Source organism: Mesoplodon densirostris, chromosome 11 (assembly GCF_025265405.1).
Source record: "Mesoplodon densirostris isolate mMesDen1 chromosome 11, mMesDen1 primary haplotype, whole genome shotgun sequence".
NCBI lineage: Eukaryota > Metazoa > Chordata > Mammalia > Artiodactyla > Ziphiidae > Mesoplodon > Mesoplodon densirostris.
This window is the reverse complement of record NC_082671.1, coordinates 65869799-65884556: the sequence shown is the minus strand read 5'-3', so window position 1 is coordinate 65884556 and position 14758 is coordinate 65869799. Positions and strand designations below refer to the sequence as shown.

General features: G+C 45.4%; 2 protein-coding genes across 2 annotated transcripts in view; both read right to left on the bottom strand.

The window, feature by feature from the left end:
- Nucleotides 1-14758, bottom strand: part of EFCAB6 (EF-hand calcium binding domain 6) — a 242863-nt gene that overhangs the window by 74233 nt on the left and 153872 nt on the right. The window contains 1 exon segment of the mRNA XM_060113119.1: nt 11003-11238. Coding sequence (XP_059969102.1) covers nt 11003-11238 — 236 coding nt within the window.
- Nucleotides 13311-13765, bottom strand: LOC132499129 (large ribosomal subunit protein uL11-like). The gene has a single exon (XM_060113491.1). The coding sequence runs from the start codon at nt 13755-13757 to the stop codon at nt 13311-13313; it is 447 nt and encodes a 148-aa protein (XP_059969474.1). The 5' UTR covers nt 13758-13765.

The following is a 14758-nucleotide window of genomic DNA, read 5'->3' as shown; positions in this document are numbered from 1 at the left end:
TGATCAGTGCATCTTGCCTGAGGGTGAGTAAGGGGGACACCTGAGCGAGGCCCCACAGGGACCCTCACAGGAACTTCCCCTCAAGGGAACCTGGAAAACCAGGGTGGGGACAGCACACAAGCCCCATGTCACCCTTTTAAAGAAGTGATGTTATTCATGCTCCAGCAGGTGAGCTGCTCGTAAGGAAAAAAAAATCTAAAGTCAACCAGGAGGCTGCCAGTTGAGAAAATGCAGCAGTCAAAGGTTTATGTGATCCCCAAAGACGCGGCTTTGTAGCTGACCCTTTATATGTGATGCCAGGTGGGGAGCACTGTGGTTTTAGGGTAATTGTGTCCTCCACAAGCTCTGTGACCAGTCAGCCTGGAACTACCGAATCTGGGTTTTCACACCAGTGCCGGCATTGCCACCCCAGTTTGCAAAAGGGGATGCTGTGGTTTAGAGAGGTGAAATCGCCTGCCAAAATTGCACAGCCAGTACCGGGAATCCTGGCACTCAAACTCAGGGCCCTCCCATGCCAGAGGAAGCCTTTCTCACTGTTGTCATTCCGTCTGAAGCTACAGTTTTGGTAGCCCCTCTAACCTCACTCCTCAGAGGAAAGGATCCATTAAATATTACATTTCACAGAGGTGAGGGCCACCCATGGTTTTTACATGCGCAGGATCTTCTTTTCACTTAACGTGTCTATTTCAATTCAACTAGAGCAGTTCTGCTGAGCACCGCTGGAGTGCCAGGCACTGTGTGAGGTCCTGGGGAAAGTGAAGCCTGCAGCGTCCCAGAGAAGGCCCTTCTGGAACATCCCACTACTGTCCTACATTTTAAAAGCAGACAGCAGGACACAGCACTGGAACCAACAAATTAAGCAGTAATCATTTCTCTTCATGTGGCTTCTCCTTTAAATCCTTTCTAAGAAACTCTGCTGCTGGTCTCAGCTATCCTGGACCACTCCTCAGGTTCCCTGATGACTGACAGTGCTCCGTACGCACTGGTCACCAAGAACACCGTGGCCCTCATTACCCCAGAAGCCCACACTGTGCTGTTGACCCATGTGTCACACGGAAAGGGTCTTATTCAGACCAGCACTTCTTTGGTGAATTACATAAACTTTGACTCCTGTGGTTTGGCAAACAAAAATTCTTGCATTTCCTCAGTGGGCAGGTGCTGAGGACCCGCTGCAGCTCATGTCGCTGCTGAAATGGACCAAATGAGGTCATGCCCACTTTCATTTTCTCTACTGGCAGATGCCAGCTTGTGGGGAACACAGGTGAACTATGGCTGGCACACCTCCCCTGAGACCCCCCAAGACACACAGTCTTTAAATTCGCCAGTTGCTTCTATATTACCAAGTCCAGAGTCTCTGCTGGCTTAACGAGTGACGCTGTTAACCACCTCCCCCTCTCTAGTCACCTTCATGATGCTGCTCTTTAAATGATACCATGGGTTGGAACACCCACCACCTGGCAAATGTGTGCCCTCAGTGAGTGACTCTCCCTCTCTGCCTGCCCCCTCGACCACTCCTTCTCTCTCCTTCCACCCCAAAGCTTATGTACTCTTCTGAGAGGTCATCCCTGCTCCTGTCCCCAGCTACCACCTGGATGCTGTGTGCCCACACTTCTGTGCCATTAGCACGGTAACCTCACCTGCTTCTCCATTCTATCTCCAACTGTCTACCGGACTTCACAGAATCATAGAATTTCAAGGGTGGAAAAGGATCCAAAGATCAAGCAGTCTAATCTTCTATCGCTACTTTACCACTAAGGTTCTGGAAGGTTGGGTGGATTATGTTGCATTTGCACAACGATTGTTTAAAAGGACTGTAGGTCCTCATGATCCCTATTCCCCTGCCTTCACCGTTAGGCACCTCGTAAATCCTGTCTGAACCCAGAGGATGCACCTGGACTTCCCTCAAAAGGATGGAGATCCTCAGAGGCATGTTCTATCTCTGCAAAGTCAACTCACTATCAAGCTGATCTCACTGTCTAGACGCATGTCCAAGCAGCCTCCCTACCCAATTCCTTTACCAGTCTATGAGGCTGGATTATTTTCCTTAGTGACTCGGGCTCAAACCAGGAGCTCCTACCTATTTCCCATTCATTTCTCCTCTGTACCATTTTATACCCTTGTCTCTTCTAGAGAGATTGGAAGGTTTTTCTGTGGCCTCTTCCAGAAGTTACTTATTTTCTCTCCTATTGTCTGCCTCTTTAGATCTTTTTGTTTTTTTTTTTTTTTTGCTGTACGCGGGCCTCTTACTGCTGTGGCCTCTCCCGTTGCGGAGCACAGGCTCCGGACACACAGGCTCCGCGGCCATGGCTCGCGGGCCCAGCCGCTCCGCGGCATGTGGGATCTTCCGGGATCGGGGCACGAACCCGTGTCCCCTGCATCGGCAGGCGGACTCTCAACCACTGCGCCACCAGGGAAGCCCTGCCTCTTTAGATCTTGACAATCAGTCAGATCCAGCCTTCCTACCAGCCAGACTGTCAGTCACAAATACATACAATGTGCTGCTCTAAGTCCTACAAACACAATGATGAGCATGGTGAACAGAACTCATGTCCTCAAGGAGCTCATCCTGTGATGGCACGAATGTACAGCACACACATGGAAAAATAAGTGAATCAGATAACTTCAGCTACTGAATGTGACTGAGAATGATGGACCAGGGAGGGGTCCGGGGCACTTCAGCCAAGAAGACCAGAGAGTGGGGACTCCTTGAGGCATGAGTGGTGACGAGGTGCTGTGTGATCCTGGGGAGCAGTATTCCAAGCAGGGCAAGAGTCCTGAGATGTGCTTCCAGTCCCAGTTAAGATAGAGTAGACACACATACTTACTTCATCCTCTCTCTTCCACTGGTTACAACCAAAAACTCTAGACAGAATACAAAAAAGTAACTCTCTGAAGACAGTAAAAAGTAAATAACAGGAGGCTTATGGAGAGGGAAATCAAAACTTGAAGAATGACATATAATGGTGAGATTCATGGGCTTTTTTCCTCCCATATTTCCAACTTAAGGGCTGCTTAAAGGCAGTCCTAATTCTGGAACTGTGCAGTGGATGTGGACATAAAAATCTCCAAAAGAAAGTCTGTTTTTCTGACTGAAGAAGTAGGAAGGTGAGCCCCTGAAGTACAAAGAGCATGCGGGAATCCCCCTTTCTTGTCTCTTTTTACTGTCCCATTCCTGAGTTGAGGCAAGCCCAGTTTCAAAACTGTACTTCTATGGTGGTGCCAGCAATAGTATTGGCCAAGTAGGTACCCACAACTGAAATTCTTCTCTCTAACCAGAGGAGATGGTAAAAGGGGTCCCTGTGTTCAAGGAGGATTGGAGAAATCCACACTATTTTCTCTTCCTCGTTTTTCTCTCACCATGTTGGCCTGGAGGTGGACCCAGTCATGAGAAGCACTCAGTAGTACAGAATGGCTAAAACCTAAGATTTTCCAACCAGAAGAACAAAAAAGGGGGTCCCTGAGTGCTGGAGAGTGTGGGGAGAAATCACAGAGAGAGCTAGAAAAAGGGATGCCCAAATGAATGAAGGAAGTTCCAGGTTCACCTGTGATGTGCACATGTGTGAAACTAACCCAAAGCAGCACAGTGAAAGCATTGAGAACTTGACTACAGTGTAGTTAAGACTGTCTTCTGCGTGTTGCACTCATGGGCTGACCTGATAGAGCTACAATCGCTTTGAAAACTGAACTGATATTGAAACCACAGAAAGCAGGTCAGGACTTGCACTCTGAAACTAAATGGATTGATTGCCTGCCTAAAAAAGATCAGTCAGTCAACGCATTACCAAGGATTTTAACAGGACCAGAGTGTCACAATATAACATTAAAAATGTCCATGGGGCTTCCCTGGTGGCGCAGTGGTTGAGAGTCTGCCTGCCGATGCAGGGGACACGGGTTTGTGCCCTGGTCCAGGAAGATCCCACATGCCGCAGAGCGGCTAGGCCCGTGAGCCATGGCCGCTGAGCCTGCACGTCCGGAGCCTGTGCTCCGCAACGGGAGAGGCCACAACAGTGAGAGGCCCACGTACCGCAAAAAAAAAAAAAAAAAAAAAGGGCCTCCCTGGTGGCGCAAGTGGTTGAGAGTCCGCCTGCCGATGCAGGGGATACGGGTTCGTGCCCCGGTCTGGGAGGATCCCATATGCCGCGGAGCGGCTGGGCCCGTGAGCCATGGCCGCTGAGCCTGCGCGTCCGGAGCCTGCGCGTCCGGAGCCTGTGCTCCGCAACGGGGGAGGCCACAACAGTGAGAGGCCCGCATACCGCAAAAAAAAAAAAAAAAAAAAAAAAAAAAAAAAAAGTACATGATACAGTCCAAAGTTACTCAATATACAGAGGACCAAGACAATCCCAACAATTTTCAAGATAAAAGACAACTAGCACCAACTCCAAGATGACCCAGATGTTGAAATGATCATATTTAAAAGCAGCTATTATAACCATGAAGTAAGAGTACACATTCTTAAAATAAATGGAAAGACCACTTCTGAGCAAAGAAATTGCAGTCAAAAAAAAAAAAAAAAAAAAAAGAACCAAGTGGAAACTTTAGAACTGGAAAAAACAACAACTGAAATAAAATTTTCACTGGATTGGCTCAATGACAGAATGGAAATGACAGAGGAGTGAGTCAGTGAACTTGAAAATAGATGACTAGAAATAATCTAATCTGATCAACAGAGGGAAAAAGAAGAATATATCTCCAAGGACTATGATAGACCTGTGATACAAAAGCAAAAGGTCTAACATCCATGTCACTGGAGTACTGAAAGGAGAAGAGAAAAAGATTGGTATGGAAAAAAATTTAAAACTTCAGGAAATAATAGCTGAAACCTGCCCAAATTTGGTGGAAAAACATAAATTTACAGATTCAGGAAGTTCAGCAAACCTCAAAAAAGATAAACTCAAAGAAAATCACACTCAAACACATCATACTAAAACTACTGAAAACCAAAGCTAAAGAAAAAATCTTGAAAGCAACCTGAGAAAAATGACATATTACAGAGGGAAAACCATTTGAATGACTGTTGATTTCTCCTCACAAACTGTGGAGGCCAGAAGACAATGGAACAACATTTTTAAAGTGTTATAACAAAAGAATTGTCAACCCATAATTCTATATCCAGAAAAAAATCTATTAGGAATGAAGGAGCAATAAAGATATTCTCAATGAAGGAAAACTGATAACTTGTCTCCAGTAGACACGCTAAAAGAAGTTCTTCAGGGGAAGGAAAATGACAGCAGAGAGATACTTTTGAGCTTGAGAAATAAAAGAAGAGAGGCAGAAATGGTAAATACAAATATACTTTTTCTCAGAGTTTCAAAACACATGAAGCATAAATTGATAAAAATGGAAGGAGAAATAGACAGATGCAAAATTATTGTTGGTGACGTCAACACTCTTCTCTCAGTAATTGATAGAACAAATAGAAAATAAGCGAGAACCTAAACACTATAACCAACTTGATCTTATTGACATTTATAGAACCCTCCACCCAACAACAGGCCAATATACATTCTTTTCAAGATACATGGAATGTTCACCAAGACAGACGTTTTCTAGGGTCGTAAAATGAACCTTACCAAATTTAAAAGAATTAAAATCATACAAAGTGTATTATCTAAACTGAACAGAATTAAACTAGAAATCAATAACAGAAAGATAGTTGGAAACCATGGAACTATTTTGAAAAAAAAACCCATACTTCTAAATAATCCAAGGTTTCAAGAAACAGTCTAAAGGGAAATTAGAAAATATTTTGAACTGAATGAAAATAAACACTACAACATATCAAATTTGTGAAGTGCAGCTAAATCAGTGCCTACAAGGAACCTGATAGCATTAAGGGCTCATATAGAAAAGAAAGAATTCAAATAAAAAAATCTGAGTTTTCAGCTTAAGAAAATAAAATAGGAGGGCAAACTACAGTTGACCCTTGCACAACACAGGTTTGGACTGCACGAGTCCACTTATATGCTGATTTTTTTCAATAAATATATTAGAAAATTTTTGTAGATTTGTGACAATTTGAAAAAAATTCATAGATTAACCACATAGCCTAGAAATATTGAAACAAATTAAGAAAAAGTTAGATATGTCATGAATGTATAAAATATAATATATGTAGATACTAGTGTATCCTTACACAGGCATAAGGTGAGTGATATTTAATATAAAATTAATATGTTAGTTTTCTTCCTGTTTTATAACTTTGCTTTCAAGGAATTATATTACTGTACAGTGTGCTTCTCTCTCTCTCGTATTGGAGAAATTGTGTATCAGCCTATCATCACAGGCAAGTGGGGTTTTTTTAGAGTAGCGATTCCAATACTATATTATGAATATGATTGGAATGCTGTATGCTATAAAAATTTTATAATGATTCATTCTTTAGTGTATAGGCTAGGCTACCATGAAGCAATTATATCGATTACACCACACTCCCATAAAGCAATCATATTGCTGCTTCTTTGTTAACAATGCATGAATCGTTATACCTTTAAACAAATACGAATTTCTTTTTCACATTATCTTTCCATTTTTGATGTCCAGAGATACACACAAAATGTATGACGCCTGCAGTGTTTTGTACCGTATAAGACAGTATTGATATGTATACGGACAGCCAGGTGATTTATCTTGTAAAAGACAATGTAAACTTACAGTATTGATAAATACAGTACTATAAATGTATTTTCTCTTTCTCATGACTTTTTTTTAACATCTTTATTGGAGTATAATTGCTTTACAATGGTGTGTTAGTTTCTGCTTTATAACAAAGTGAATCAGCTATACATATACATATATCCCCATATCCCCACCCTCTTGCATCTCCCTCCCACCCTCCCTATCCCACTCCTCTAGGTGGTCACAAAGCACTGAGCTGATCTCCCTGTGCTATGCGGCTGCTTCCCACTATCTATCTATTTTACATTTGGTAGTATATAAAAGTTTCTTACGACTTTCTTAATAACATTTTCTTTTCTCTAGCTTGCTTTACTGTAAGAATACAGTATGCAATACGTATAACATACAAACTATGTGTTGATTGACTTTATGTTATTGGTAAGCTTCCAGTCAACAGTAAGCTATTAGTAGCTAAGTTTTGGGGGAGTCAAAAGCTATACACAGATTTTTGACTGTGCAGGGGGTTGGCACCCCTAACCCCAGTGTTGTTCAAGGATCAACTATATATTTAAAGCAAGAAGAAAGGAGAAAATAGTAAAGAATAGAAATCAATGAAATCGAAACAGAAAAACAATAGAGGAAAAGAAATGAAACATAAAGCTGGTTCTTTGAAAATATTAATAAAATTGATGAACCTTCAGCTAAATGAATCAAGAAAAAAGGAGAGAAGACATCAACTACCAATATAAGAAAGGAAAAAAGGGACATCACTAAAGACCCCACAGATATTAAAAGAATAGTAAGGGAATACTATGAACAACTTCATTCTTATGAATTTAACAACTTAGATGAAACGGACCAATAGTTTAAAAGACAAAAATTACTAAAACTCAGTCAAGAAGGAATAGAAACCCTGAATGATCCTATAACTATTAAAGTAATTAGATTTGTAGTTAAAATCCTTCTGACAAAGGAAACTCCAGGACCTGATGATTTCATTGGTGAATTCTATCAAATACTTAAAGAAGAAATAGTGATTCTGTATGAGGTCTTCCAAAAAACAACAAAAAATGTATTTATTTTCTTTATGAAATAAAACTCCTATCTTGCAATTACCATGTGGGTCCATTGAAACCTTAGAAAATGATAGATCATGGGATCTTAGTGGTCTTGATTTAATCGTGCTAGATCTATTTCATTATTCTAGGAAATGTTCAATCATTGCTCATTAATTATTTCCAGCTATGCTAAAAAAAGGAGACTAAATAATAAGAAGAAAACAAAAAATGATGGAATCTCCTAGCAGGATGATACAATATTGAAATGAATCACCACTATTACATCATCCTTCAGTTTTCTGATTGCACTGCTCAAAGTGTAACAGCATCTTTCAAGAAGGTAAAAAGAAGACAGTGACACCATCCTTGTCGTCTTATGTTAGTTTTCACTGAATGTAGTTGAAAATTGAGAATTCTTATTTCATGCGCAAGTGGCAAAGGGAAGAAAACTGAGATCAGAAAATGTTTCGCAATTATTAGATGAACCAGAAGATGACAGTAAACTTGATCATATAAGCCAAATCTCCTGATGAGTGAGTAAGTGATACATGTCTAAGAGCAACAAGGAAATTTGTTATTTTCATTTAGTTAGTCATTCATCAGGAAGGAGTGGATCGTACAATATTTTGTGAAAAGAAGCTGACCATCTAATTCTGCTAAAAGGACACTTGACAGTATTCTTTCATCTCTGATGATGTACATGTACCAAAATGTACTTGATGTGGGTTGTCAGTAGATAAATGGACAAGGCCCGTGTGTTTTAAACAAGGGAATAGATTGGGAGGGAATAGATGGTGTAAATGAAACAGGTCATTGGACCAATCACTCTAATTGGTATTTACACATTTAAAAATGATGTGCAGTTATAAAGCAAATGAGATGGTCTTCTTCTCTTTGACAAAATTATGAATATTCAAAGTTTCCAAAAGTAGTGCATTTTGATGATGCAGGTGGAAAGTGGAGGCCCAGAAAGCAGAGGGGCCCAACTGAGAGGGCAGGATGGCTTCCAATAAGGCAAGGCGTCTAGGTTTGGCTGGTGGAGAGTGAGGTTGGGGAGGGTGAAAGAGGCTGAGCTCTCCAGGCAGAGGAAGTGGCCCCTCCCCAGAGGCATCCTGGGTTCCAATCTCTGTCCACCGCCCATCACCTGGGTCCTTTTGGACGAGTCAGTAACTTTTCTCTAGGCCCCGATTCCTTCATCTGCAAAGGCAGGTAGGGATGCCTCCTTAAAGGGCTGTGGGGTATGAAAAGATACACCTCATGAAATACAGGTATGGGGTCTGGCCATGGGGAGGCTTGGCTTTCTAAAGCAGTGCCTTGGTTGGGGTCACAAAGCTCGCTCTCCACCAGATCCTTGGAGCCCAAGCTGGGTCTCCCTGGAACCAGCCGCTTCCTCTATATCCATCCTCTACTCTGGGGCTGCTGAAGGATGCTTCTATGGCACAACGTGACCCACACACTCCGCGGCATAAAATCCTCTCCTGCCTACTGACCAAGTCTGGCACTCGAGCCCATCACATCCAGCCCTCCTGCATCTTGAGGCCTCCTCTCCCGCTGTGCATGCCACTTCTGCACATGCATCCTCTCCCCGTTCCCTCAATGTGCTCCACACTCCCACCTCTGTAGTTTTGCAAATGCTGTTCCCTGGCCTTGAACCACGGACTGGTAACCTGCACCGGACAAACTCACTCACATCTCAAGACCCAACTGAAATGTCCTGCTTTTTCTGTGCACCTCAAGCAGGCTTAGCCTCTCGCCTCCCTGTGGCACTTCAGACATCCTTCTATTTCTTTATTTTTGTACCTGTCGCAGTTCAGCCCCAAGCCCCTCGAAGGGAGTGTTCATCTCATCCATCTTTGTATCTCCGAGTCCTGGGGCGACACTGAGCACACAGAAGACCCTCAGTGAATGTGTGATGAATGAACAAATAATACAACTAAGAAGGTGGAATCATTTGGATAGGAAGACTGCGCTTTGTGGTTGAAATTTTTCATATCCGTTCTGCATACATTCTCCAGAAAGTTCTTTCTGAAGGATGTTTTTGTGCTTTGTTTTAACATTAAGCAATCAAGTCTCATATTAAAGCTCCTCATAAATGGAGCAATTGGAAGCAGGTGTTCAACTCACGTGTGATATGATCCTTTCACTTAGAAAGAGACTACAGTCATTTTCTTTCTTGCTGGCTTTTTAAGTATAGACAAAATAAAACCAAAGCAAAAAGCAAATTCAGAGGGAAAAATTAAAGTGCAAGATCAGAGGGCCTCTGCAGCCTAGCCAAGTGCCACAAAGTCTGGCTCAGTGACAGGGGCTTCTGGGCATTCCCCCTTCCAGGAGTTGCCCTTGCCGGGTGGAAGGGGCACTTGCCTATAGCCCCTGGGGACTGGGAGCACCTCAAGGGCAGAAGGACCCAGTGAATGCCACTACTGAGTTGTATCACTGTAGCAGCAAATGCAGTGGATGGTAACGTTTCAAAAAATATTAATAGTGTACTTATAATAATTGGTAAAGGAGTGGCTGAATGGCTACTTCATTCATGCCTGTCAACAGGTCTCAACAGGGAGCAGACTATGACACGTCCCGGTAAGATGGGAACCCACTACCGCTTCAAGAAGCAGATGCTCTTACTGAGAGAAGCCAAGGAGACAAACGGAGTCACAGCTCAGCGGGACGCAGAGACTTTCCTGCCATGAGTGAGGCCGGCATTGGGTGGCCGGGGGTCTGGTGGGGAGCACTGCCTAGGAAAGGGCTGGAAGGGGTCCTCGCACCTCCCAAAGCAGCTGGCACGGCTGACCCCAAATTCATAAAAAGAAAAATATACAAGTATATGTGTGTATTTATGCACATAGAAAAAAGACTGAAATGACACTCAGTATCCATTAATTACCATAAGGCGTTCTGTGCTTCCCCAGTTCACACCTACTGCCCAGGTTAACGTCTCAGGCCTGGAGGAAGTCCACGTGTTCTCCTGACAAGCACCGCGCCTCCCTCTGCATATGGTGTCCCCAAATGTCTTGGAAAGCTGAGCAACACGTGTATATATCTGACCCAAGGCTCATAAAAAGAAAAACATATATGTATATATTTATGTTCAAAGCAACAAGACCGGGATGATATACTTTGAAATACAAAAATGACGCTCACAGGTGCTTAGATCAGGTGTATCTTCTAACCTGTATCTGCATTTTCTAGTCTTTCTGCACTGAACGTGTAATTCTGAATGTGATTTTTCTTGAACTAAGGAAAAGACAAAATAAACAGCTCCTGGGGGGCAACTCCATCATTTGCACCATGTGTGGACACGGCGTTAATGCTGACCCATGCTGTTCTCCTACCTAATGAGTCTCTGAGGCGCAGTGTCTTCTATTCTGAACGGTCTCTTCTCACACAAATTTTGAAATTCGCGGAAATTTAACGTGACGCTGAGCCTCAAGCCAAGAAGGCCCAGGAATCGCTCGAAATCCTCGTCCTTCAGGTTGAAGAGCAGGTGCTGCAGCAGCCGGTGAAGGTCGTGCATGGTGACGATGCCATCCCTGTCCGTGTCCATCTTAAAGAAGGCCGCGGAGGGGTCCTAGAGTCAAAAACGCAGCGTCAAAGCCTGTCCCCCGGAGCCTAACGAAATCCCCCCACCCCTGCCCCCTGCGCTGTGGACTCATCTCCAAAGTGAGGAAGGAGCCATGTTTCGACTTGGCTTTTTGGAGATTTCACTGCTCCAGGAATATCTTTGCCATGATTTGTTTTCCCCAGGAAATGATGAACTATGTCCTCAGGTACCCTCTTTTAATGCAAAGAGTTCAGGAAAAGGGACAAGAGAGGTGTTTCTTTCCCTTCTGCTCCCTCGGCTTCTGGGACCGGTACTTCTAGTACCAGAAGTAAGAATGAGTATGCTGGAGCTTTCCAGGATATATAAAAATCCTGCCCTCAAGTTTTTATACAACTTTCATAATGCTTGGCAACTTCTGTCCACAGGAAAGCCAGCGCTGTGCTGATCTCACCCTGAGTTGCCGCCCAGAGGCTGGGCCCTGTTTTGATGCCTGTGCTGAAGGCCCCACCTGAAATCTGCCTCTGTGTCTGCAGGTTGTGCTGCACAAAGGCGGTGATTCCCATTTTGCAGATGGGGAAACAGAGGCCTGCAGGGAACTTGTGGTTGAGGCCAGGCTGCACAGCTCTGGGCACACCCTGGAGGCGGGTTGCTTAGTTTCAAAGCCCAGCTCTGCTGGCTACTAGCAGAGTGACCAAGGGCAAGAGACTTAACCCTGCCAGCCTTCTCATATGTAATGGGAGGAGTATAAAGTCCCTGCCTCCGGGGTGGTTGTGAGGATTGAATGTGCTAACGAGGTGAAACACTTAGGAGGTGACTGACAGGTTTCCTAAGGGCTCTAAAATGTTGTTATTATAACTGTTGCCTGAGGTCGGACAGCAAGTGCCTGGCAGTGGGATCTGAATCAGGTCTGTCTGGGCCAACACCCTGCGGTACCCACACACGATCCTGTGTCTCAGGCTTGGAGAGCTGCAGGTGTTGTGGTCCCAGCACCCCTGTTGCCATCAGCCTCTGAGGCGGCCCCACCCACGGATCTCTCTGGCTACTTCGGAGGCCCTGCCTGTACCTTCACGTCCCAGGACCCTCCACAGAGGTCATGTAAGGCAAGCCCTGCCATGACTCGGGTGTCCAGTTCAAACCTTTGGGGATTTTGTGGCAAGATCTATCTGCACTCACTCACTTATTCTTTCACCAAAAGTTACTCAGCACTGACACATGCAATCACTGCACGAAATATGGTGGGAACCGCTTCAAGTGCTGCCCCACCTCTCAGAGTCGCCACTGTCCAGCGGCCTCTTCTCCAGGAGCACCGCCTGCCGGGGCTGCAGGCCCATCTCTTTGCTGCTGATTCCCTCTACGTCACAGCTCCAAGCCCTCCCACACCCTCCAAACCCCCATCTCCAAAGGCTGTGAGGTATCTCCCCTTGGATGTCAAAACAAGCAAGGCCAAAATCAAACTCCTGGCCCCCGCTGGACCCAGCTCGTCCTCCGGGTCCTTCCAGCTCGTCCTCCAGGTCCTTCCAGCTCGTCCTCCAGGTCCTTCCCAGCTTGTCCTCCTGGTCCTTCCCAGCTTGTCCTCCTGGTCCTTCCAGCTCGTCCTCCTGGTCCTTCCAGCTCATCCTCCTGGTCCTTCCCAGCTCAAGTAGTGGCAGTGCCTTCTTTCTGTTGCTCAGACCACAAACCTAGGCAGCGTCCCCGGGTCCTCCCTTTGCCTCACACCCCTCATCCCATCTGCCCACACAGCCATGGGTTCAGAGCTTCACTTCTCCCACTTCCACTGCCTCCACCCGGACCCAAGGCTCCTGGGCTTCCCGGTTCCCACCCTCGCCCAGCCCCCTATTCTCACAGCAGCCAGTGATACCTGCACAGCTCAAGCCAGTGCACGTCACTCCTCTGCTCAACCCATGGCACTCGAGGTCCAATCCTCAATCCTGACCGTGGCCCCAGCCCCCACCCCTCTGCCCTCATCTCCTCCCCGCTTACCCTTGCTGGGTTTTTTTTTGGGGGGGTGTTTGTCAAATAACCCTTTATTGAATTATTTTCCTTTGCAGTTCTTAACTAGCTGACATTCCACTGCACCACTGTGGATGTCACCTATGATGTCATGAGGGTGGTGGCCATCCACACTGCAGCCCAGACTGGGCAGTCCCCAGGATCTCTTTAATGGTTCCAGAGAGTTCTCTAGCTAAAGATCGATGCCACATCTGTTGGGCGATGTTGACAATCACATCAAAAATGATGTTTCCGCTGTGCTTAATGTTTTTCTGCTTCTTTCTGTCTCTTGGCAGTTCCTTGAGGGCTTTGATGATCAGGGTAGAGGCAGAAGGTACCACCTCCATCTGGGCCTGTATGTTCTGAATGGTCGGTTTCACTGTAATCCTCAGACCCTTCCAATCACCAGTTGCCTTGGTGATGTCATCACCAACCTTTTTTGGAGACAGACCCAGGGGGCCGATCTTGGGGGCCAGGGCTGATGTGGCACCGACTTCCCCACTGGTGCACCTCAGGTACACGACTTTGATCTTGTTGGGGTCGAACTTAGGCAGCATGGTGGAGGCGGCTGTGTCAGATGAACCTGGATTCGGGACAACTGAAGAAAGTTGCCCCTTGGCCTCCTCCGAGCCGAGAGCCGAAAGCTACTTGCTGCTGTTGGAACGTGCCAAGCCTGCCTCTGGCACCCCAGGGATTCTCCACCAGACCTGCTGAGCCTTTGGTCTCTGCCCGAATGCCACCTCTCCAGGGAGGCATTTCCTGTCCCCTCTGTACAAGGGCACCACCCTAATGGGTCTCTGGCCTCTCACCCTGCTTTATTTTTCTTCCTAGCCCGTTTCACCACCTGACACTGGAGATTCACGTGCTGACTGTCTGTTCCACCTCTAAAGGTAAACGTGATATCTGGGCTCTGATCTGTTCCTCGTGACAGCTCGAGTCCAGAGAGTGGTGCTTAAGAAACATCCGTGGAGTGAGGTTGGGTATGAACGATGCAGCAAATATTTCCTGGGTACCTATGATGCACCAAGCACCCTGCTAGGTGCAGGGACGTACTGGTAACTGGCCCCTGACATCAAGGTTCTCAGTCCAGCAGGGAAGAAAGATGTGTAAGCAAATTACAGCAAGTCAGCGTGATAAGTGCAGCAAAAGGCGGGGAGAGAAGTGCTCTGACGCAGCCCTAATTGCTGGACTACAGGGAAAATCTAGATGCCATGGAAACCCATATTTATAATCTTCACAAATTTAAAAACTTTACTCATTCCCTGAATCTCAGTCTTTGACTTCCCAGCATGAAGACTCCTAATTTTATTGGAGCCAATACATGTTGCAGTGAAACAGATATTATTTCAATTTCTGGCTACATTTACTAGGTATGTGGCTTCGGAGAAGTCTCTCCCCATCTCTGACCCTCCGTTTCTTCATCTATAAAATGGGAACGCCAGCGCCTACCTGATAGGCTAGTTGTGGGGACTGAAACAACTGAGGCCATGTAGGTTCACTGCCTGGCATGTAAAGTGAATTCTCTTATGCATTCAACAAACACCTATTTGCACGGCAC

Excerpts from the sequence above, each read along its gene's own strand:
- LOC132499129 (XM_060113491.1), bottom strand. The coding sequence starts at position 13,757 with ATGCTGCCTAAGTTCGACCCCAACAAGATCAAAGTCGTGTACCTGAGG.